At 48.3% G+C, this 24,832-nt stretch overlaps 2 protein-coding genes across 3 annotated transcripts; both read left to right on the top strand.

Moving 5' to 3' along the window:
• Window positions 1-17: 17 nt before the first annotated feature.
• Window positions 18-16,419, top strand: SHISAL2A (shisa like 2A). Of its 2 annotated transcripts, none has more exons than XM_055341503.1 (3): window positions 18-381; window positions 6,032-6,171; window positions 16,124-16,419. In XM_055341503.1, the coding sequence occupies exons 1-3, from the start codon at window positions 200-202 to the stop codon at window positions 16,390-16,392; spliced, it is 591 nt and encodes a 196-aa protein (XP_055197478.1). In that variant the 5' UTR covers window positions 18-199; the 3' UTR covers window positions 16,393-16,419. The 2 variants fall into 2 exon arrangements, with proteins under 2 accessions (XP_055197478.1, XP_055197479.1); XM_055341504.1 differs by having other exon boundaries at window positions 28-381; window positions 16,139-16,419.
• Window positions 16,420-23,417: 6,998 nt separating this feature from the next.
• On the top strand, window positions 23,418-24,209 carry LOC129520474 (cuticle collagen 1-like). The gene has a single exon (XM_055341477.1). The coding sequence runs from the start codon at window positions 23,418-23,420 to the stop codon at window positions 24,207-24,209; it is 792 nt and encodes a 263-aa protein (XP_055197452.1).
• The last annotated feature ends 623 nt before the right edge of the window (window positions 24,210-24,832 follow it).

Below are 24,832 nucleotides of genomic sequence, written 5' to 3'. Positions count from 1 at the left end.
CAGCTCCAGCCGCCCCGGCCCCGGCCCCGCCCCCGCCGCGCCCGCGCACGTGGCCGCCTCTCGGGGTCCTGGGGGCGCCGGGTCCCTCACGCCCGCGTCCCTGCGTCGCTGCCTCCCTGCGCGCGGCGCCCCGGTCCGGGACGGCCCGAGCGGCGGCCCGAGGCGGCGGCGGCGGGCGCGGGCGGCGGGCGCGGGCGCGATGAGCGGCGCCTGCACGAGCTACGTGAGCGCCGCGCGGGAGCTGGTGCGCGGCTTCCGCTGCCCGCGGCCGGGGGGCGAGGCGGCCGCCGTCTTCTGCTGCGGCTTCCGCGACCACAAGTACTGCTGCGACGACCCGCACAGCTTCTTCCCCTACGAGCACAGCTACGTGTGGCGGCTCAGGTACCGGCCGCTGCCCCCCCCCCCCGCCCTCGCGGCGGCCCCGCACTCTGCTCCCACAGGCGCAGGAGACCCAAACTCTACCCCACCCCGAGCGCTCACCGGGGCCCCGTCCTGACCTCATCCCTGGCCCCCCCACCCCGCGCCCCTCCCCCGCTCGGGCTCCCCACGCGGTCGGGCCCTACACCCAGACCTCAGCCCCGGGTCGGCCCCGCCCGATGCCTCTCCCGGCCTGGCCAAGACTCAACGCTTCCTTCCTCCTCCTGCGCAGTCAGTCATTCTTCCAGCTACCCCTTACGGAGCACTGAGCTGGGGCTGGCGGGGGAGGGGAGGGGGGGGACACTGGGGATGGACTCCACTCCCGAGCTAAAGCAGAAGACCAAGGGATCAGAGCCCCTGCAGGTCAGTGGCGTCATGCCGCAGCAGAAGCCAGCTCACCATAGATTAAAAGGAGTGTGATTTGGGTGAATCCCCACTCAGAGGATCTCAGTTTCCCCACCCGTTCAGGGAAGGGGCTGGATAGACCAGCGCTGACATTCGTGGGACCTAAGTGCAGTGCTGAGAGGGCAATGGGTCTCCATCTCTCTCCACCTCTCTCCATCTCCAAAGGCTTCAACCAGAAAACAGGACCTGAGCCTGAGCCCACTCTGGGAGATAGGCATCAGGAAAAATGGAGCGGGCCATCTCAGGGGACAGCGATTTTCCTGTTCCTGGAGGTATGCGACCAGGGGCTGCATATCCTCTGGTAGGAAAGGACAGTCTGCCACGGAAACCTCTCTTTGCAACTATTAGATGAAGAGTATGATAAACAATTGCCCTGATTTCGGACTAGGACCAAATGAGATAGATGAAATCAACTTGACATGTGCCATGGACAATTACAGATAATTGCTTTTCCTAGCCTGTTCAATCTGTAATTCTAGAACTATTTTCAGGGGGCCAGATGTTCCCATCCTGCATATTTGGCTGCTCTCTGTAACCTGAGGAATTACGTTATTCTCTATTCAACTATAAAGTCATTCATTCCTTATAGCCTTTGCTTTGTTTGGGGTGCTATGCTAGGCAACAGGGACACAACGATTAATTAATTATTGCCTGCCCCGAGGAGCTCATCATCCATTCAGAGAGATATGGTATGTACCTAGAGTATGACAATGGAGTATTTGCTGAAGCCCCACTGTGTGCTTAGCCCCGAGCTGAGTGCTGAAATATGGTTGCCTTGACCTCCCTTTGAGGTACAGAGATAGTGTGGACCTTTGGACTAGTCAGTCCAAACCTTGGCTCTGTCACTTAATTGCTATGTGAATTCAGGCAAATTCTCTCCAAGGCTCTTTTTTCATCTTCAAAATGCCGATAGTACTACCTGTCTCATGGAATTGTTGTGAGGATTAGGTGAAATAATGCATGTGAAAGTAACTAGTACATACTGTAGATGCTCAATTGGATGGACTTTCTTTCCCAGTGTCACAGTGGGAAAGTGAAGCTTGGAGTCTGGAAGTGAATCATCCAAGATCTTCTAGCAATGTCTGGGTAGACGGAGATTTAAAGAGCATCACCTAGGACAAACCCAGAGTTAGGTGTATTTGCACCTTCACAACCCTGGCATGTCTTCTGCCCATTTTACAGATGAGAACTTGAAAACAGTTAAGTTACTACTTGGGAATGCCCTGGTGAGAACAAGTGGCAGAGCTGCGGTGAAACCTCAGGCCTGTCTGGCTCCAAGTCTGGGTTTGTCCTGTGGCACAGCTGTCTAAATCTAGCCCAGCTCTCTCATAACCCCCTCTAGTCAGATCATTTGAAAAGACACTCATTGACCCTCCACTATCTTCTGGGCCCTGTGCTAGCCCTTGGAGACACCCCCCCCCCCAGCACCTAGCCAAGACCTCATCCCTCTTCTAACACCTCCTTCCTAGCACACCCCTGTGGTCCCTCCTGTTGCCTTGGGCCCTTGTGATATGTGGAATGCTTTAGTGGCTCAGACGATGAGGTTGGATGGGGTGACCTCTGAGGTCACATCACATGTTATTGTGCTCCCATTCTGTGACCTCAGGGGCAGTTGAAAGGTTTAGCCTGCAGGGCTGACTCTTTCTAGGCTTGGACAAAACATGGTTTATAAACATCACAGACAGTTGCAAAATGGAGGAGGGGAACTGAGGGTCCCCAGGACATGTAGGTAATCGATGTACTCCAAACCCTAAAACAACCCCCCTGGAGTGCTCCCCAGAGCCCCCCATTGCAGGCTGGCGAGCTTGTTTTGCTCTTGACTCCATTTGGCCTTTTTCATGAAAGTTGGCCCTTAAAAGCATAAAAATCTCCAGGTGAACAACTGTTTCCTTGGATAGCACTCAAGGAGAATTACTGTCTTTAAAAGTGTGTCTCAGGAAGTGAAGACTCCCTGTGGAGAAGCAGCTGGTGCATCACATGTCTGGTCCACTTTCCAAACACCCTCTATTAGTAGCTCTGTGTTTTAGCAGGACGTGAGCCAAAGGCAGCAGCCTCGCCGCAGAGCAGACCTGGTTCTGAGGCACTGTATATACACCACCTCATTTAATCTTTAGGGACACCTGGTGAGATAGGAACCTTTCCAAATGAGGAAAAATGAAAGTCAAGAGATGAAGGATTTTTCAGTTTACATATGACAGAACTGAGATTTGAACTTAGAACTGCCTGAAATCCGAGAAGGCTAGGAGCTCTTTAATTTCCCACCCGGAGGGATCCCTGGGTGGCGCAGCGGTTTGGCGCCTGCCTTTGGCCCAGGGCGCGATCCTGGAGACCCGGGATCGAATCCCACGTCGGGCTCCCTGCATGGAGCCTGCTTCTCCCTCTGCCTATGTCTCTGCCTCTCTCTCTGTGTGTGTGACTATCATAAATAAATTAAAAAAAAATTTAAAAAAAAAAAAAAATTTCCCACCCGGGGCAGGAAACTCTAACTTCTTTGAAAAGTGTACTCATCCAGGTGTTCTTTACAAACCTGTGCAATAATAGAGAACTTGCCACCTCTCGAGGCAGTACATTCACCTGGAGACAACTCTAATTATTTGAAGTCCATCTTCTTTTTTTTTTTTTTTTTTTTTTATTTTATGATAGTCACAGACAGAGAGAGGCAGAGACACAGGCAGAGGGAGAAGCAGGCTCCATGCACCGGGAGCCCGATATGGGATTCGATCCCGGGTCTCCAGGATCGCGCCCTGGGCCAAAGGCAGGCGCCAAACCGCTGCGCCACCCAGGGATCCCATGAAGTCCATCTTCTGCCAAGCACAGATGTTTCCCCTTGGAGCTTCCTCTGTCCTTGGGGCCTGGTTCCTCTGCCCCCAGACTGTCAGAGACAGCGCCTGCTCCCTGACCCACTGCAATCTGGGATATCTCTCCACAGCTCTCTCAGCCATTCCTCAAAGGACCCTATTTTAGAGGACCCTTTCCACCCAGGTTGCCACAGATGTCCCATGTGAAGTGAGTGGTCCCAACCGGAGCACACGTCTTCCAGATAATAGCCTTATAAATAGTGAACATATCTCAAAAGAGGAAATATGTTTAAAGTACTTACGAGACCTAAAAGGTACGGCATGGTCAATATGGAAAATGTGGAAAGGACAGGGGTATCACAGGAGATCCAGTGTCTTAGCTTGGATTCCCCCAAAGACTCAGAAACAAGGGTTTGAGAGCCAGTAGTTTTTATGGAAAGCCATCCTACAAAACACTGGTAGAGGGCGGCAAAGTGAGGCAGGGAAGGGCAAGCACAAAGGATAGTGTCAGTGCTGAGGGTCCCTGGAGCTTAAACCTGCTGAAACCTACCCGCCACTATAAAAATTACACCTGAGTCATCCCACATGAGGGCCAGAAAACCGGCTATTCACATGCCAATTTCTGTCGGTCATTAGTTGCATGTTGATGGGAGAAGCGGGGCGTTAATTTTCCTGCGCTTCTGACCTGCTCGATGTACAAATGGAGACTGTGCTGGGCCGATGGGAGCCCTCAGGCAAAGGGATGCAGATGCTGGCATTTGAAACTGGCCAGAACGTTGTACAGTGACAGGACCCGACAGGCCACGGACAGGACGTCCACAGCCTGCGCTACAACCAGACAGCCTGTTAGCGTTGTGGTGTGCTTCTATCCCAGCTTACACATGTATAATCATGTATATATTTATGTTTATCTACTTTGGGATTGTGCTGTATATTTAGTACTGTGTCCTACTCTTTTCACTTAACATTGTCTCATCAGAACTTATCCTTGATCTTAAATATTATTTGAAAACACGTTTTGAATGGCTCTATACTATTCCATTGTAGGGGTGTTCAGTAATCTATTTAGCCTTGAGAAGACAGATTCTCCAAAGCTCTGAGGTGTTTCTGCTTAGTGGTACATAGGCATCAGCTAGCTGGGAGCGGAATCTAGCAGAAGTGCCAAGGGCAGGAGTCTGGGGCTGGGGTCAGGGGGAGGAGTGGGCAGAAAAGCCGGTGAAGGAGTCCTGGGCAGGAGGGGCACACGAAGCCTGCTGCCTGCCTCTCCACTACTGTTGGGAGAACATCTCACAGTGTCTGACGCATAGTAGGTACTCAGCAAAATTTCTACGTGCTTACTCTGTGCCAGGGCTTCTGTAAGGAGAGGACAAAGCTGATCATACACGGCCTGAGTCTGCCTTCAAGGAACACCTAAGGATTGTGTTGAACACCTACTGTGTGTCAAGAATATTACATGTATTAATCATCCTCACTACCACCTGTGAAGTATTGTGTTTTGATCATTTTTCACTTTTCAGACAAAGAAACTGAGGCTCAAAAGGTCTAATAACTTCATCAAGATCTCAGAGTGAATTGTTACATACCTGGGTCCTAACCCAGGTAGGTTTGGTTCCAAAGCCCTTTGTTCTTTCCTACCACACTGGGCTGCCTGACCCAGTGAGAAGCGCCAGAGGCCCTGAGTGAAGTGTCCTGGATGGATTAGTCTGGCATGTGTGGGGGTGGGGAGAGAAAGATGGCCAAGGAAAGCATTACTGAGGAGGGGACATTTGAGATGCACCTTTAAGGACAGTAAAACTCTAACGTGGGGAGATGATGGGAAGGAATCATGTGAAACAGGAAAGACAGTGGCTCCCAAATGAGCCAGGAGATAGTCATCTGGAGACCAGGTGGCCAGGGCCTGACTTGGGGCAGAGGTGACGAGGTTGGAGGGTTGAGGCAACAGCAGTGAGGAGGTCCTCTAACCATGGAGTCCACACTAGTGTGATGACCCACCGGAAGCTGGATCAGAAACTACCTTGAGGCTGCATGGACAGCTGTTTTCTAGTCAAGGCCTAATACTGTGTGTCTTGGTTTTTAAGAAACAGCATTGTGAGGAGGGCTCTTTAAGACCATGTCCAGCTCCCTGGGGTGGAAGCAGGTCAAAGATTGTAGGGAGGGTAGGAGAAGAAAGGGAACACATACCGAGTGCCAACTACATGGTGGCATTGAAGCATGTTGTGTCACGTGTGCAGTGAGTACTTGGCAGTTAGCTAATGCCCTTTCTCATGCTCCGCACAAATAGCCTAAGGCAAGTAGAGACAACAAAAGTTGAAGCCAGCTGATCCCAATAACACCTACAACACTTCACATCTCACGGGCTGCCTCCTAAGTCCCTTCCCGACACTCCGCTCCCTGTGGTCTTCTCTCCGCAGCATTGGCACCCTTGTGGGCCTGTCCATAGCAGCAGTGGTTCTCCTGGCCTTCATTGTCACCGCCTGTGTGCTGTGCTACCTGTTCATCAGCTCAAAGCCCCACACGAAGTTGGACCGGGGCTTAAGCTTACAGCCTGCAGGTAAGAAACAGACCTCACAATTCCTTTATTAAACAGGCTAGCACCGGGGCACCTGGGTGGCTCAGCTGGTTGGGCATCTGCCTTTGGCTCAGGACCCTGGGATTGAGCCCCACATCGGGCTTTCTGCTCAGCAGAGAGCCTGCTTCTCTTGCATCCTCTGCCTGCTGCTCTGCCTACTTGTGTTCTGTCTCTTTTTGTCAAATAAATAAATAAATAAATAAATAATTAAAATCCTTAAAAAAAAAAAACCCAACAGACTAGCACCTTTACAGAGGGGAGATATATATTTTTAAAAGATTTTATTTATTCATTCATGAGAGACACAGAGAGAGAGAGAGAGGCAGAGACACAGGCAGAGGGAGAAGCAGGCTCCATGCAGGGAGCCCGACGTGGGACTCGATCCCGGGTCTCCAGCATCATGCCGTGGGCTGAAGGCGGCGCTAAGCCGCTGAACCACCGGGGCTGCCCATAGGGGAGATATTTAGATGACATTTGGAACATTTGCCTCATGAGAGTTCCTAGAATATTCTGAAGCAGCAGCACATTTTTTTAGAAAGTTCACAATCTGAACATTTTCATCCTGAAGTCTTCATGTGCCCAGTGTTTATCAAAATCATTTGATATAGTCAGCATTCTATTTGTCACACAAACATTAATCCATCTTGTGGACTTTCTAAGATGGTGTTTTAAAACTCTAGCTTGAAGGAATGAAAACTGATTTTAATATTAAACCAAACAAAATTTAAAAAATAGATAAACCAAACAAAATAGAATCAACAAGAAAAATTTGCTGCTCCCCAAACTCAGTTTCTTCAGAAATTAAACAGTTATTTTTTGATAATCTGAATTGTACTACCCCTTCCTTCATTATTAGCTTAGGCCATCTAGAGCCTCAAAGCCCCCCACCCCTGCCCCGCCCAACAAAAGTGTTGATTTTTCATAAGTCTTTATTGCACGCCTTTTTACAACTTCTGCAAGGTACTGTGAAAGATACAAGTGCCTATTGGCAAGTGGTCTTTCTGTATAGTTTGGTAGACAACACTCAAAATGAGTATTATTATCTCCGTTTTACAGACGAGAAAATCAAGGCTAAAACAGATTAGATGACTTATGCAAAGTGTTGCAGCTAATAACTGGTAAGGCTAAAATTCAGCCCATGTTTCTCTACCTTAAATTGTGCTCTTCTGTCCACCACACGGGGTCTGTGCGGATATATAATTAAGTACAAAATTGTTTAATACCAAATGTAAGGAGAATTTCAAAAAGGTGTGTAGATTTGAATGAGCACTGAATTAGCGAAGGACTTGGTTGGGTTAAAAAGAGAAAAAGTATTCCAGGGTAGGGTAAATAATGGGTAAAAGTGTGTGGGTAGTTCTGAGTAAGACCTATGCAATGACTGGGTCGTTCACCCTGGAGCACCATGTAAATAAGGGCAGGCAGGAATTTAAGCAGAAGACGGAAGGGTGGCAACTATCAGGGTAGGAGAAAAATGTGTAGTAAGTAGCTGAATTTCAGAGAAAGAGAGGGCTTTTTAGTTGTAAAAGATTAGTTTTTCAACTTGACATCAACTTGTGCAACAAATAACAGTACAAGAACCCTTCCCAGATCCTGGTGACAATAAATAATCCTGCTGTTTCTGAGCATTGAAAAGTAGGGGGGATGGCTTCTGAGGGCAGAAGGGTTCTTCTGGTTCCCCTCGTAGTCAGGAACCTGGGAGGCAGTGGCAGGGGAACGGGAAGAAAGCCTGAGCACAGATCCAGACCACCCAAGGGAGACCAGACAGCCCAGGCTTCAACTTTGATAGAGAGAAATCATAGAAGTTAGTGGAAGGTATAAAAGGACCTGACTGTCTCGTGAGAGACAGCATGTACGTGGATAGAAGACTCTATCATAGGCGTATCAGTTCTTCCCAAATTAATCTGTACATAAAATTCCCAACAAAAGGGCGGCCCGGGTGGCACAGCGGTTTAGCACCGACTTCGGCCCAGGGTGTGACCCCGGAGACCTGGGATCGAGTCCCATGTTGGGCTCCCCGAATGGAGCCTGCTTCTCCCTCTGCCTGTGTCTCTCTCATGAATAAATAAATAAAATCTTTAAAAAAAATTCCCAACAAAATATTTCATGGGATTTGTCAAATTAGTTCTAAAATTAATCTAGAAGAGGGGCGACTGGGTGGCTCAGTCTGTTAAGCATGTGCCTTTGGCTTAAGTCATGATCCCAGAGGTCCTGGGATCGAGCCCCACATGGGACTCCCTGCTCAGCAGGAGCCTGCTTCTCCCTCTCCCTCTACCTGCTGCTCCCCTGCTTCTGCTTTCTCTCTCTCTGTCAAATGAATAAATAAAATCTTCAAAAAAATTAATCTAGAAGAGTAAAAGCACAAAATAATTTTGGAGAAGAAAGAAGAGAGGGGGCCTAGGTGACTCAGTTAAGTGTCTGCCTTCGGCTCAGGTCATGATTCCAGGGTTCTGGGATCGAGCCCCACATCAGACTCTCCGCTCAGTGGGAAGCCTGCTTCTCCCTTTCCCTCTCCCTCTGTGCTGTCTCTCTCTCTCTCAAATAAATAAATAAATAAATAAATAAATAAATAAATATTTTTAAAAAAGAAAGGAGGGGGATCCCTGGGTGGCGCAGTGGTTTGGCGCCTGCCTTTGGCTCAGGGCACGATCCTGGAGACCCGGGATCGAATCCCATATCGGGCTCCCGGTGCATGGAGCCTGCTTCTCCCTCTGCCTGTGTCTCTGCCTCTCTCTCTCTCTCTCTCTCTCTCTGTGTGTGTGTGTGTGACTATCATAAATAAATAAATTAAAAAAAAATTTAAAAAAGAAAGGAGGGACTTGCCCTATTAGATAACAGACATTTTAAAAAGATATAATAATTGCTTGCTATTGGCACAGCAACTGACAGAATTGGGCAATGCAGTAGTCCTCAACAGGGTACACATTTGCCCCCCATGGACATTTGGTGATGTCTGGAGACATTTTTGGTTGTTACAAAGAGCAGGGTGTCCCTTGGTGGAGGCCAGGGATGCTGTTAAACATCTTAGAAAACAGAGGACAGCACTCTACAACAAAGAATTTTCCAACCCAGAGCATAAATAGTGCCAATGTTGAAAAACACTAGAATAAAATAGAGTCTAGAAACAGATTAATTAAAATATAGAAATTTGAGTAAAACATTTCTTTTTTTAAATAAAGGGGGGAAATTGACAAATCCGCCTTCATCAAGTCCAAATAGACATGAAATAAAAATCAGATGGGGCGCCTGGATGGCTCAGTTGGTTAAGTGTCCAACTCTTGATTTCAGTTCAGGTCATGATCTCAGGGTTGTGAGATGGAGCTTGAGTGGGCCTTGGCTCTCAGCAGGGAGCCTGCTTCAGATTCTCTCTGTCCCTCTGGCCACCCCCACCCCCACTCATTCTCTCTCCCTCTCAAAAAAAAAAAAAAAAGACAAAAGACATCATACATAATAGTGGTGGACTACAAAGATAACATAAAGATAAATATACACAGACATCCTCATCAATCACAGAGTTGGTATTTGTGAATTTGTCTACTTGCTAAAATTGATCTGTAACCTCAGAATCAATACTAGCAGTGTTTTTGAGGTCATCTGTGGATGTGGACGTGCGCAGAACAGCACACACTTTGAGTTGCCCCCTCACACACATTCCCACCTGAGGTTAAACAGGTCTACACTTGACCTTCTTATTTTCAACTCTCATACTGTAAATAAGTGTCTATTTAGAGCCATGTTTTTTGCATTTCTGTGATTTTTATTAACTTCACTGTTTAAAGTGGCCTCTAAATGTAGTGCTTTAGTATTCTCTACTGTTCCTAAGCCTAGGAAGGCTGTGATGTGCCCTGTGGAGACAATACATGTGTTAGATGAACTTTGTTCAGGCACAAGTTAGAGTAGTACTGTTGGTCATGAGTTTCACTGTTAATGAGACAATTATATATATATATATATATATATATATATATATATATATATTTAGGATTTATTTATTTATTCATGAGAGACACAGAGAGAGGCAGAGACACAAGCAGAGGGGAGAAGCAGGCTCCCTGCAGGGAGCCTGATCCCAACTCTGGGATCAGGACCTGAGCCAAAGGCAGATGCTCAATCACTGAGCCACCCAGGCGTCCCGCCAATAATATATGTTAAATAATGTGTCTTTAACTGAAACACACAAAAAGCAAATTTCTATATTATTTGCTTGACAAAACTGTTGTGACCAGGGAATCCCTGGGTGGCTCGGCGGTTAAGCGCCTGCCTTCGGCCCGGGGCATGATCCTGGAGTCCCGGGATCGAGTCCCACATTGGGCTCCCTGAATGGAGCCTGCTTCTCCCTCTGCCTGTGTCTCTGCCTCTCTCTCTCTCTCTCTCTCTCTCTCTCTCTCTCTCTGTGCATCTTTCATGAATAAATAAATAAAATCTTTAAAAAAAAAAAAAACTGTTGTGACCAGAGGCTCACAGGAACTGAGCCTTGTATTTTCCCTAGGAGCAATTATTCAGTATTTGTTAATTCAGTGTTTGTGGTGACTTTATAGAATATAACTACTGTGAATAATGAAATCAACTCTATAGAGAGGTAAGGTTGATATCCAAAATATATAGGCACATCTTTAAAGAAACCAGAAAAATGTCATTTACAAAAAAAGAAATACAGATGCTCAATACACATGAAAAGATGCTGCTCAGCCCTACTAGTAATCAGAAAAGCGTGGGGCACCCGGGTGCCTCAGTCAGTTAAGTGTCAACTCTTGATTTTGGCTCAGGTCATGAGATTGAGCTCAGAGTTGGGTGTAGAGCCTGCTTAAGATTCTCTCTCTCCTTCTCCCTGGGTCACTGCCCCAAGGAAGGAAGGAAGGAAAAGAAAGAAAGAGGGAGGGAGGGAGAAGAATGCACTTTAAGAATGATGTAAGTTTCTAATATTTTTAAAGATGTATTTATTTATGGGGTGGGGAGAGAGAGAGACCGTGCACACACCAGTGTGGGGGAGGGGCACAGGGAGAGGAAGAACATTCTTTTCTTTCTTTTTTTTTTTTTTTTTTTAAAGATTTTACTTATTTATTCATGAGACAGAGAGAGAGAGGCAGAGACACAGGCAGAGGGAGAAGCAGGCTCCCTGAGGGGAGCCTGTTGTGAGACACAATCCTGAACCTGGGATCTTGCTCTGAGCTGAAGGCAGATGCTCAATCACTGAGTCACCCAGGCGTCCGGTGGGAGAACTTTCTATCAGACTCCTTGATGAGCCTGAGGCCAAAGGCAGGCGCCAAAGGCAGGCGCCACCCAGGGATCCCTGCTTCTTATTTTTAAGATGGAAAATACATTTCCTGACCTTTTACTAAATGATAGCTTTCAGCTCTCTCTGCCTTTTGCCTAAACTCAGCTCTTACTTCCTCCCCTTCTTCATTAAGCACTGTGCTCTCCTTCCTCTGAACTCAAAGCATCTCCTCAGAAGCCTCTTGTTCCTCCTGCATCTGAGACGGTTTACAGGCCCACTGTCTTACATTCATCAAGATTCATCAAGAGCTTTACCTTTACAAAGACATTTCATTTCTGTCTCCCTCTCTAGTAGGACATGGGGAGAGATCATTAACCCCATTTTACAGTAGAGGAAACCAAGGGTTAGCCAAGGAAAGTGAATTAGCCAAGCCAGTGAGCTTGTGTTGTTCAGAGTAATCCCAATCTCCCAGATTCTATAGCCTATGATCATTGCACTGTGTCTTGGGGCCGTGGTATCTGACTATGGGGACAAGGGCAGTGTGGGAAGTACCTCAACAAGAGCAGAGTGGAAATGGACCAGAGTTTCTGAACATATGTTCCTTCTGCTGCCCAGGCATTCTGTACTATCCCATCACTCTCACCACAACCCTATCCCCCAAACTCAGGATGTAGCAAAGACCATAACTTTCTTACTCTGGTACTTTGTGAGGAACTAGCTTGATCAGAAGGGTGCCTGAGTTCCTGTTGTGCTAGGTGCTGTTGTGTTGGTGCTATGCTTTAAACACCTTATCCCATTTAATCTGCTCAACTACTCTGTCAAGTTCTCAACCCTATTTTGCAGATGAAGTGAATGAAGTATGTGTCGAGGTGATATTCCAACCTCAGCAGATTTAATAAGAGACCCCCCAGAAATGGGGAAAATGATAGACAAGAGTTCAGTTCTCCCTCTAAACGGTGTTGGGAGATCACTAATCAGCCATTGCCATCATCCATCAGCTTAGTGTTTTCATAAAGTTAAACACACACTTACTATATGTGTGGTTTCCCATGGCTGCCGTAACAAATTTCCACAAACCTGGTGGGCTTAACATAACAGAAATGTATTATCTCACATTTCTGGGGGTCAGAAACCAAAATCAGTTTCACTGGGTTGAAATCAAAGGTTCGGGATCCCTGGGTGGCGCAGCGGTTTGGCGCCTGCCTTTGGCCCAGGGCGCGATCCTGGAGACCCGGGATCGAATCCCACATCGGGCTCCCGGTGCATGGAGCCTGCTTCTCCCTCTGCCTGTGTCTCTGCCTCTCTCTCTCTCTCTCTCTCTGTGTGTGTGACTATCATAAATAAATTAAAAAAAAAAGAAATCAAAGGTTCCAGGGGAGAATCTGTTCCTTGCTTTGTCCAGTTTTTGGTGACTACCAGCATTCCTTTGCTTGTAGCGATATCACTCCAATCTCTACATGTGTCTTCACATCACTCTGTGTGTCTGCCTTTCTCTTATAAAGGAAGTTGTGATGGCATTTAGGGCCCACCTAGATAATTCAGGATAAAGTCCTAACCTCAAAACCCTTAATTTAATCACATCTGCAAAATTTTACCATACAAGGTGACACTCACAGGTTCCAGAGATTAAGACCTGATATCTGGGGCTACCATTCAGCCCACTGTACCATACAAATTAGCAATTATATTCCTAGGTTTTTATCATAGAGAAATGAAAATGTATGGCTGCATAAACCTATACGTGAATGTTCATAGCAGCTTTATTTGTAACCAACAAAAACTGGAAACAACCCCAAAGTCCTTCAATGAACAGATGGTACAACCGTACAATGGAATATATGTATCAATAGGAATGCACTATTGGTACACATAACAACTTAAGTGGATTTCAAGGGTATTATGTAGAGCGGAAAAAAAACAATATTAAAAGCTTGTATATTGGGATCCCTGGGTGGCGCAGCGGTTTGGCGCCTGCCTTTGGCCCAGGGCGCGATCCTGGAGGGGTTTGCGCCTGCCTTTGGCCCAGGGCGCGATCCTGGAGACCCCGGATCAAATCCCACGTCGGGCTCCCGGTGCATGGAGCCTACTTCTCCCTCTGCCTGTGTCTCTGCCTCTCTCTCTCTGTGTGTGTGACTATCATAAATAAATAAAAATTTAAAAAAAAAAGCTAACTTATTGGCTCTGTAGGTGAGAAGTCTAAAAGTAAGGTGGGCTTTCTGCATGGTTTGAATAGAAGTTCACTATGTTGTCAGGCTTGTGGCTCCATCCTCTAAGAGTCTCTCAGCTCTACTTTTTTTTTTTTTTTTTTTTACATCAGCTCTACTTTTTTGAGTTGGCTTACTCCACAGGCAGATTTTTTTTTTTTTTTAAATGGTAGAAAGCTGGCTACCAGCAGTCCCTGGGACCGCTGGCTTTTTGTTTCCTTCTAGCCAGGAGAAGAAAGAAGGAACTATTTCTTCCTTCAAAGGTGGGATGCTGGTGCTGAGCTCTACTCTGATTGGACCATTCAGGTCACGTGTCCACCCCTAAACCATTCACTGTCCCCAGGGAAATGCTTATGGACCTATTGCCAATCCATGTGGCAACGGAATGGTATTATCTGATTGGATCAGATCACCCAGGCCCCATTCCTAGAGCTGGGATGGGGCCAATACCACCCAAATATAATTGCTGTCACTGGATGGGAAGAGGTGGAATGGATTTTAGGTAGCCAGTGCCAATGTCAAATACAACTTCCTCCTTGAAATTCACACTTCCCTTGGATTCAGAGGCATCATTCTTCCTGGGTACCCCTCATTAATGGTTGTTAAAACAAAGGAGTTTTCTAGACAGAGAAGGTATAAAATGTCATTCCAGGCAGAAGAAATAGGAAAAGCGAAGAATCAGAGATGTAGAGGAATAGAGCTATTTAGGGCACAGTGAAAGCCTTGGTGTCACAGACGTAAATTTCTTAAGGGAAGAGTGATAGTAATGAAGCTAAAGAGAAGGGTTAGGGCCAGTATGTGAAGAGCCTCGAATGCCACCTCAAGGATGACAGGTAATGGGAAGACACTGAAGGCTCTGGAGAAAGAACAGTACATGGGACTCACCTGACTTTAGAAAGCTCTCCCTGGCTACAAACTGGAGAGTAGACTGAAGGAGACCCAACTAGAGGCTATTCCAGTGGTCTGGGAGGAAGAAGATGAAAACCTGACTGAGGGTGGAGGCCTTGAAGATGTAGAGAAATGAGTGAATATGGAAGACAGTGATTGATGGAATCAGTGGGACTTGGTGACTCACATTTCTAGCTTGAGCACTTGATATGCTATTTTTTTTTCTTTAAAGATTTTATTTTAAAGTAATCTCTACACCTGGGATGCCTGGGTGGCTCGGCAGTGGAGCATCTGCCTTTGGTCAAGGGCATGATCCTGGAGTCCTGGGATTGAGTCCCGGGATAGAGTCCCACATCGGGCTCCCTGCATGGAACCTGCTTTTCCCTCTGCCTGTGTCTCTGCCTCTCTCTGTGTGTCTCTCATGAATAAATAAATAGAATATTTAAAAAATAAAATAACCTCTACATCCAACATGGGGCTTGAATCCACAACGCTAAGATCAAGAGTCTCATGCTCCACCAACTGAGCCAGCCAAGTGCCCCCGAAAGCTTGATAACATATTTTATCCAAAAAGGCAGGAATACTCAATTGTTTCAAATGCTCCTGATAAGTCAAGGGAGGTAAGGATTTGTGAGTGACTGTAGGATTTAGTGACAAAACATTTTGAGGTATGTTGGGAGCAGAAACAGAGTAAATTGAGGCAGAATAAGTCATGAACAGGAAATGGGGAATGCTAAGGCCAAATGAGCCTCCTTTCAAGCTCATATACAAGAGGAAGAGAGGCTAAAGCAATAGCTGAAGAGCGTCATGGGATCTATTCTTAAAGAAGAGAATAATGTATGTTTTAAAATTTTTCCGGGATCCCTGGGTGGCGCAGCGGTTTAGCGCCTGCCTTTGGCCCAGGGCGCGATCCTGGAGACCCGGGATCGAGTCCCACGTCGGGCTCCCGGTGCATGGAGCCTGCTTCTCCCTCTGCCTAAGTCTCTGCCTCTCTCTCTCTCTCTCTGACTATCATAAATAAATAAAAATTAAAAAAAAATTAAAATTTTTCCAACACTTCTCTGCATGCTAGCTGTGTAGTCAGCCTGTATCCCCATCTATAAAATGAGTTTGTTTTTTTTATGATAGTGGCACAGAGAGAGAGAGAGAGAGAGAGAGAGGCAGAGACACAGGCAGAGGGAGAAGCAGGCTCCATGCACCGGGAGCCCGACATGGGACTCGATCCTGGGTCTCCAGGACCGCGCCCTGGGCCAAAGGCAGGCGCTGAACTGCTGCGCCACCCAAGGATCCCTATAAAATGAGTTTTTAATAGTACTTACCTCATGGGTTTATGGTCAAGGTCAAGTCTTCATTTTTTCCCTAACAATTGCTTATTGTCTGTCTCCCCCACTTGACTTTAAGTTCATTAGAAACACTGACAGCTCCTGGTGAATGATGTAGTATGTTGTTAATAAATACTTGTTAAAAAAAATAATACATACATACATACATACATACATACATACATATATACATACTTGTTAAGCAAATGAAGCGTTTAAGGCTCTGAGCGCAGTTCTGCCCAAGGTAAGCACGCAGAAAAGCTAGCCAGGGTGTGTGGGACTGTAGGGGAGGAAGAGATTGCCTTCAGCTTGCTGTTTTCCAGACTCCAGGGAGGAGGGGCCTCCAGGCTGCCAAGGTGGCAATGCCGGCAATTGGATGGAGGTGCCAGGAGCAAGCACTCTTGAGCAGAATCACTCCTTCCTGATTCCACGGCTGGATGGCACCAAGGAGCAGCCTGTGCACCCCAGACGCCTGCTCCAGCACTGCTTCATGGCCAGAGTGACTGCCAGTGACATCCCAGGAAGCCCTGAGGAGGCCCCTGTCCCAAACCTAGACCCATGTAGACCAGCCCCATAAACATCCAATAAATGTCTCTACACCCTCTTTTTCTGGAGCCTCTTTTCCATAAAAGGTAGGGGAAGGGGTGATCAGAGGAACTTTGGAGACTGGTGGGATATGAGGGCGTTTCTCAGCAGGCCCCCCTTTGCCCTGCTTTGGGACCCAGGGAGATTGCTCTGCCCGGTCTACTGTGAACCAAAGAGAGTTGAGACAGGAGTCCCAGGGAAATGGTTGGTGACAACTCCATGCAATCCAGTGGGGGAGTCCGGGGCCTCTGGAGGCTCAGAGGAGCCCATCACCTACCTTAGAGAGCTCGAGAACTCTGACATGGTCTTCCCATCACAGAGCAGGTGTACTTTACATCCCCCAGGAAGCTGGCTGGGACCCAAAGGCAGGTGACTCCTGCTTCTCCTATAGCTCTGCCAAAGGCACAGAAGGAGAGGGGCTGTAGAGTACACAGGGCCCAGCCGTGCTTAGGATCACTCCATTGCTGAGGTGGAGGAAGGAGTGAATAAACAAGGGGGTGAGGGACTGTATGGTTAACAGCCCGAACACAGGCTGCCCAGTGTGGACTCAGCCACTTCCTGACCCCGCTGTGTGGCCGTGATAAAGTCCCTTAGTCTCCCTGAGCCCCAGTTCCCTGCTGGGCAACGGTGAGTGTTCAGTGAGATGATGGAGATGGTCTCCCTTCATAAGCATGAAAGTGCTAGAAAGACTTTTTTAAAACTCCAGACAGGGCAGCCTGGGTGGCTCAGCGGCTCAGTGGCTCAGCGCCGCCTTCAGCCCAGGGAGTGATCCTGCAGACCCGGGATCGAGTCCCACGTCGGGCTCCCTGCATGGAGCCTGCTTCTCCCTCTGCCTGTGTCTCTGCCTCTCTGTTTCTCTCATGAATAGATTAGTAAAATCTTAAAAAAAAAAAAAAAAAAAAAGGGATCCCTGGGTGGCGCAGCAGTTTAGTGCCTGCCTTTGGCCCAGGGCGCGATCCTGGAGACCCAGGATCGATTCCCACACCAGGCTCCTGGTGCATGGAGCCTGCTTCTCCCTCTGCCTATGTCTCTGCCTCTCTCTCTCTCATTCTGTGTGACTATCATAAATAAATAAAAAATTTTAAAAAAATTAAAAAAAAAAACTACAGCTGGATGTTTTTCAGTATAACATAGTGAGGAGGGGCAGGGACTCTGGAACCAAATGCCTGGTTCCAATCCTGACTAAGTGATATCTGTGCTTCGGTTCTCTCATCTATGCAAGCAGGTATATTAGTAGCACCTTCCTTGTAGAGTTTGGGGGGGATTAAATTACTTAGTCCAGCCAAGAACCTAGAACAGTGTTGGCATGTGGAAAGCACTATGTACTAGCCATCATCATCATCATCATCATCTTTATTGTTAAGGAATCTTAGGGCAGGATAGCTGACTCCTGGCTCTTCTCTCATCTTAACTTTGGCAATGGCTTTAGGCTTTGCCTTGGGAGTACAAGGCAAGGATTGAGGAGACTCTGTGGCCATCAAAAGCAGCTCTCAGCATTTCTGACCATGATACGACCTGCTGCTGGATTTGGCAACAGTGAAATGGCCACTCTTAGATATTTGTGCAATGTGCTTGAGCCAGCCAAGGGCACATGGTGGCATGGCAAGGCAGGAGTGGCCTAGAAGTGGCCTAGGCTGGAAGTCGAGAGACCTTGGTTCTGGTCCTCATTTGTTGTCCTCTGTGTGTGTGTGCACATGTGTGTGCATATGTATACATGTTTGTGTATGCACATGTGCATATGTGTCTTGTGTGTGTGTGTCTTTTATTTTCAGCACTCTGAACCCAGCACCTTTGTCTACTTACTGCATCCAGTGGTATCTATTCTGTGCCAGGACTCTCACGGGTTCCCAGAAACAAGGCGGAATTGGCCACAGCTGCTGCCCCCAAGGAGATCGCATGGAGGGCAAGGAGAGTACACGCAAGGGCAGTAGGCCCCATGGTGGCCCCTCGTGCACTTTGAACAAGGGAAAAGTGATGTCTGAGCTGAATCATCAAACATGAGTCAAAGTTTCCAGGTGAGACAAGGTCAGAAGACATTATGTTCAGAGTACAACCTGTTCCAAAACAGAGAGAGCCTAGCACAGTTCAGGGACTGCAAGTTGTCTGCTGGAGAGAGTGTGGGCTCCGTGTGTACGTGTGGGGCAGAACTGGGTGACAGGACGTGGAGTCATTGATGTTCTGCATGACCTTTCCCGGGACAGATCCTGTCTCTCTTCTTAGTATCCCCATCAGTACATTTCAATTTTCCTCTGAACTTTCTGTGCTGAGCCTTCTAGGAGGTCTCAGGGAAGAATCCAGTACTGCCTGTGCTTTAGGCTGCTCATGTCTGATGGGAGACATAATCTATAAATTCTAAAAACTCGGGACGCCTGGGTGGCTCAGCGTTTGGGCATCTGCCTTCGGCTTGGGGCGTGATCCTGGGGTCCCGGGATCAAGTCCTGCGTCGGGCTCCCCGCATGGAGCCTGCTTCTCCCTCTGCCTGTGTCTCTGCCTCTGTGTGTGTGTGTGTCTGTTGTGAATAAATAAAATCTTAAACAAAAACGCTCGATTGGTCATCAGTGGCCTAAAGCAGTGTTCTCAAACTTCAGACTAAACATCAGAATCAGATGGAGGGCTTGTTAAAATGCAGATTCTGGGCCCATCTCTTTCCCACCTCTTGCTACCTCGGAGTGTCTGAATCTGTGGGTCTGGAGTAAGTCCCCACAATTTTAACCTGCATCCAGGTGATGCTGCTGCTGCTGGTCTGGGCTCACCTTTTTGAGCATGATTGGCCAGGAAGAACAAAGAGGACTGGGCTGGAGAGATGAAGAGGCACCTCACACTGAGCAGCTTCCCTGAAGGCGGAGTAGAACTTGCCAGCAGGAGCCCCGGGTGAATGGGGCAGGGATAGGTGGAAAAGGATCGCTGACCTGTCACCTCAGGCCCCCAAAAGCTCTTCCCATCCCCTCAAGTTTCAGGTTCTCCCATTTGAATTCAATCAACCCTGGGAGCTGGCTCTCTCCCCTGGGGTTGGCTTGTCTGAGTCTGGGCTCAGAAGACAACTGCTCACCCGGTGCAGTGGGAGCAGTGGGAGCCGCCTCCCGGGGCGGTGGGGAGGGGGGGGCTGACGCAGAAACAGCCTGTGCTCACCCTGCCCTCAAGCGCACATCCACCAGCAATTATCTCTCGGAAATTGCTTTCCCGTTATGTTCACAACATGTGCACCTGCCTGGCTGAGAGCAAACACTCAGAAGGCACAGGGTGGGGGGGACTTGCGGAGGGGGGGGTGCCCAGATGGAGGGACGTCCAAGTCTGAATCTTCAGCCAAGAATTGGGGAACTGCTGAATCTTAGATCTTGAAAATACTAGAACCTTGCACTCGCCCTTGTCACACTCCTGCCAGTCGGTTTTCCAGCCTCTCCAACATTCTCATTTATTTATTCCTTCAACATTGACTGCCAGTGATTCTCTGCCAGGATCCACATCTGGCATCTACAGAAGACGCCTTCCGGGAAGCTTCTCAGTCTTGAGGAACCCACTGACAGGTGAAAAGGGGTTCGTGATGGAAGATGCAGAACAGCAGTTAAGGCACAGGGACTAGCATACATGAAGGCCTGAGCCCAGAGAGAGCAGATGGTGATTCAAGGGACAATAAGCAGTTCAGTTTGAGTGGATGGACACTAGAGTCACGGTGGGGTGGTAAAGATGAAGCTGGAGGGATATGTGAGCCAAGTCCTGAAGGCTTTGCCATATTAAGGATCTCACACTTTATCCTGAGGGCAACAGAAGTGACTGGAAAGGGTTTAGCATGGGAAGGGACTCAGAACCTTATGCAGTAGCTTGCTTTCATGTTCTTCGTGACACTCGAGTAAAATACGTTCCCCAGGAGCTCTGCTCTGGGGGTCTATTCAACACCTGCTCCTTGGGTTCTTGAAACCTCAGAAGTGTGCAGGGCAGTGATGGCTCATCTGTCCACAAGAAATAGCTCAGGCCCTGGATTCTTATTAGGAGGAGGAGGCCATTCCACTGTCATTTAAGACTCTGCTCTTCTTGGCCTGGGCCCGGTTAGCTCAGGGGCCAGAGCCTGGTACAACCAAGGCCCAGGCCCTAGACCAGACCTAGAAGGGTGCTATGACTTGCTCTGTCCCAGAGACCTGGGAAGCTCCCATGTGCACAGCACTGACAAGGGTATGAATGGTTCCTTGCATGCCTTCTCCATACCTCACAGGGTCAAGGCCACCCGGAGTGGATGGTCCCCTCAGGGAGTGTTGACTGGGGACATCCTATGGGCCCAGCACTGTGACAAGCCCTTTAGGGGAGAAGATGCAGCTCTGTCCTTGGGGACTTACCACTAGGGATGAAAAGTAGGTTTGACCCATAAACCCCCTAGGGCAGCAGTCAGAGAATTCAAAACCAAGTGCCAAGCTGTGGGCACTCTAAGCCATTAGAGTTGCAGAGAGCCTAACAGAAGAAAAGAAATAGCCTCGGAAGCCTTTATGGAAGAAGTCGGGGTTGAATTTGACCTTGATGGATCATGGCAATATTTGAAGAGTTTCAATGAGGTAGAGAAAGTGTTCTATAATGTCAACTTTATATTTAAAGAGAATATTACTGGGGCACCCGGGTGGCTCAATGGTTGAGCGTCTGCCTTTGGCTCAGGTCGTGATCCCAGGGTCCCATATCGGGCTCCCCACAAGGAGCCTGCTTCTCTCTCTGCCTGTGTCTCTGCCTCTCTGTGTGTCTCTCATGGATACATAAATAAAATCTTTACAAAGTAAATAAATAAAGAGATACTTCTTGTGGCTCCGAGGCCTTTGGACAAATAGATCATTCATTCACCAGCCCTACTCCAGCCGTAGTCATTCAACAAACATACACTTAATATCCTTTGTGTGCCAAACTTTGTTCTGAGCATGAGGAACAAAGTAATGAGTCAGTCAAAATTCCTATCCTTGGGAGCTCTCAGGTTGTTGGGGAAAACCAGTTATTTAAAGGGACAGTTACAGTACAGTGCAGAGAGTGCTTTGTTCATTTGTTGATTGGAAGATGGTTATGCTAACCTTACGCGTGGTGTTACATTGGTGCAATGTAACTTTGCCACCCCTCAGCCAAGTGATGGGATGTATTTTCCCATCCTTTGTTTCTACCCTAACTTTGTGATTTGCTTTGAAAAATAGCAAGTGGCAGAAGTGATGTTGTGCCACGTTTGAGCCTAGACTTCAGGAGACTTTGCAGCTTCCTCTCTCACCTTCTTGAATGCAATGTCACTATGGCCTGAAGGAGCTCATGCAGGACAGCCCTAAGCCTGGGCTAGCCCCCTGGAAGCCGGGACTATGTAGAAACACCACGAGCTCTCCATGGAGGCCCTCTAGACCAACCAGCTCCCAGCTGAACCACTAGAGGAGTGGAACTACATGCGTAACCCTGCGTGAGATCAACAGAAGAATCACTAGCTAAACCCAAAGTGCCAATCCACAGAATCATGAGCAAATAAATGGTTATTGTTTTAAGCCAAATATTTTGGGGTAGTTTGTTACATAGCAAAAGATTACTGACACTTTCTGACACGCTCATTTTTATGTGAGTTCTTTTCACATATTTTGTTACACTTGTGAACAGATGTACGTGTCTTCTCCATTTGTCTATGAGCTCCTCCTTAGAGGAAGGAAACTGTGCTAAATATCTTGTTTGCCACTCCAGATACACTCTCTTTCCTTCTTCACCTTGCTCTGTACCTTGAGAGGGTTACACAGGGGCTTCCTTGCCTTCTAGAATCTGGTAGGGTCTGGCCAACTGGAATCCCAGCAGAGTACATATTCTCCTAGCTTCCTCCCTGAAGGTTCACCACCAGGTACATCTTTGGACCAAGGGATATGATTCCCGTCAGGTTTTACAATGGCTTTCTTTATCCAGATTCTAGTAAGTCCTCCTTCCCTTGCCCCTTTAGGCCTACGGGTACTAATTAGTGCTCTAACATGACTTGCCCTGGAGGATTTCCTTACTCCTTGTCCCTATATTAAATAATCCCTTTATTAAGCTCTTCTCAAATTACCCAGTTTGAGAATGTCATCTATTTCTTTCTGACATCCTGAATGATAGTGTCTCATTCCTTATTCTACCCTCAGCTGCAACCTAGCTCACAGTATATGCTCAATAACTGTCATTTGGTGGAGGAATGAAAATTCCAAGGAAACTGCTGTTCAAGTTATACTTTGATCAGAAAGACTAGGGTCTGGATCCTGACCCTGTGGCTTCCTAGCTGGTTGGCCTAAGGCAAATTTCTTCACTTCTCCAGAAGAGTCTCAAGTTTCTTTAGGTGTTAAATTTGGATAACAAATACCAACACTCCAGGATTGTTGCTCAGATTATAGGTAGTTTGTAAAATGTCTGGCTCACAGTAAATGATAAATATGACTTTGGTGAGGAGGTAGGAAGGATTTCATATTTTTCCATTTCATTCTCTTCTGTGAAGATCTCTCTCTCTCTCTCTCTCTCTCTCTCTCTCTCTGTGTGTGTGTGTGTGTCTCTCTCTCTAATTTCCCTGGGCAAACTAAGACCAGGGAAGGAAAATAACCTGTGGAAGGCCACACACTGAGCTGGAATCTGAATCCAGGTTTCTGACTCTTGGTTCACTGTTCTTTTTTTGTCACACCAGGTGAGGGGTGAGCAAGAGGCTTGGCCTCAACACACCTCTCCAATAAGCCAACCAGGAAAGAAAAATAAATAAAGTGAGACCTTCTAGGAGAAGGCAGCAGGGGTTACCTCTTCTTCGAAAGAACTTTTGATTTTTTCCAAGAAAAGGTCTTAGCCCTGCCTACCTCACTGCCCAGCAGGAATCTTGAGAATGAAATCCTCCTCCTGGAGACAGGATGAGGAAAGTCATGCTTGGCTGGGAAGCCCCAGGACATGAAAGCAGTGGATTTTCTTGGGTGGCTCCAGGCACTGGAGTCTTCTCCAACATCTGTCCCTTTTGGGCACCCCCTTCCCTTGCTCCAGGCTTTCTCCTCCTTCGAGGCTTCTAGAACACTGCAGTCCTCAATGGCTGAGGCTTTCTCGGAGCTATCACAGTATCTGCCACATAATAGGTACTCTTCAAACCTGCGGAACCAAAGAATGAATGTGTCCTTCTGCATGAACCCCGCCCACGGATACCAACGTCCTCCCAGTGCCTCCCCGTTCCTTGCGGTGGGGGACCCAGAGACCATCAGACAAAGCCCACCCCTCCCACGGTGCTCGTCCGGGGATTCGCCAGCCCCCGTGCGCTCGCGGGGCCCAGGAAGCGCCGCTGGGACTCCAGGGGCCCCCGGAGACCCAGGCCTTTCAACCGCCGCGTGGTGCAAGCGGGGAGACCCAGGCGCAGAGAAACCGCGCGGCGGGACAGCGCCCGGCGCTGCCGTGGGTCCGGACGGCTCGGATGCCCCTGCCTGGGCCTCGGCGCTTCGGGGCGGCATCTGGAGCCAGGCCCTGCCGGCGGGGCAGCTTCCGTGCGGGCACCTGCGTCCTGCGAACCTGCAGCCCGCGCTTTCCACGCCGCGTGCCCGCCTGCTACCCCCCCCCCCCACGGCGGCCGCCCTCTCCCCGGGCTGCGGCCCAACTTCCCAGGACGCGGCGCTGCCCCCCCCCCCCGCCCCCAGAAGGGCAGGCACCTGCCGCAGGCCGCCCCACAGGTCGGGGTACAGCTGCGAGCCCCACCCCCCAGCCCCGAGAAGGGCAGGCACCTGCCGCAGGCCGCCCCACAGGTCGGGGTACAGCCGAGCCCCCCCCCCCTTCCGCGAGGCCCAGGAGGCGGGCTGTGCCCCGTCTCTCCTTTCCGCAGTTCTGGGATTTTGACTTTTTGTTCCAAGAAACTCAGAGCAAGTTCTGACTAAACCCGGAGTGACTCGGGGTTCTGTCCTTACGTTAGTGACTTCAAATCTGTTCTCAGATAAGCTGCTGGAGTCCTTCGTGAACTGAAATAGGGCTGGAGGAGGTGCGGATGCCGCAAGGGTCATGGCCCGCAGAGCGCTGCAACTCTCCAGAACGCATTAAGAAAAACGGTGTAAGACCATGCAGAGTTCACACAACAAACATCTGAGAATTTGGACACATTATGCCAAGTAGTTAAAAGTGTGTCTGTAACCCTGAAACACAAGGCACACGGAAAATGTGTTGGCACGTGGAAAATAGAATTTATCCTGCAAAGCTGGATTCCGGTCGCAACCTGCTCATCTGGATCTTGCGCACAGGACTCAGCCTCAAAGTCCAACACCACCCCTTCCGTGTGACAGCCATGCAGATGTGAAAGTGCTTTGGAAGTTGTGATAAGCTCAACAGATGTTATTTCTTGTTATTAAATGAAGGCTGGAGAAGGATCGCCTACATTTTTTTTTTCCAAGGCCCTCTGATTGTTAGATTCTGAAGTTATCTATGATTAACATGTGTTAGGCTGAAGGTCTAGATTCTAGAATCCTACA

Source organism: Nyctereutes procyonoides, unplaced genomic scaffold (assembly GCF_905146905.1).
Source record: "Nyctereutes procyonoides isolate TBG_1078 unplaced genomic scaffold, NYPRO_anot_genome, whole genome shotgun sequence".
In the NCBI taxonomy this organism is placed as follows: domain Eukaryota; kingdom Metazoa; phylum Chordata; class Mammalia; order Carnivora; family Canidae; genus Nyctereutes; species Nyctereutes procyonoides.
This window is presented reverse-complemented; position numbering and strand designations above follow the sequence as displayed.

Coding starts and splice junctions, on each gene's coding strand:
- SHISAL2A (XM_055341503.1), top strand. CDS start 200: ATGAGCGGCGCCTGCACGAGCTACGTGAGCGCCGCGCGGGAGCTGGTG. Junction 382..6,031: donor AGCTACGTGTGGCGGCTCAG/GTACCGGCCGCT, acceptor TTCTCTCCGCAG/CATTGGCACCCTTGTGGGCC. Junction 6,172..16,123: donor CTTAAGCTTACAGCCTGCAG/GTAAGAAACAGA, acceptor GATTGCCTTCAG/CTTGCTGTTTTCCAGACTCC.
- LOC129520474 (XM_055341477.1), top strand. CDS start 23,418: ATGGCTGAGGCTTTCTCGGAGCTATCACAGTATCTGCCACATAATAGG.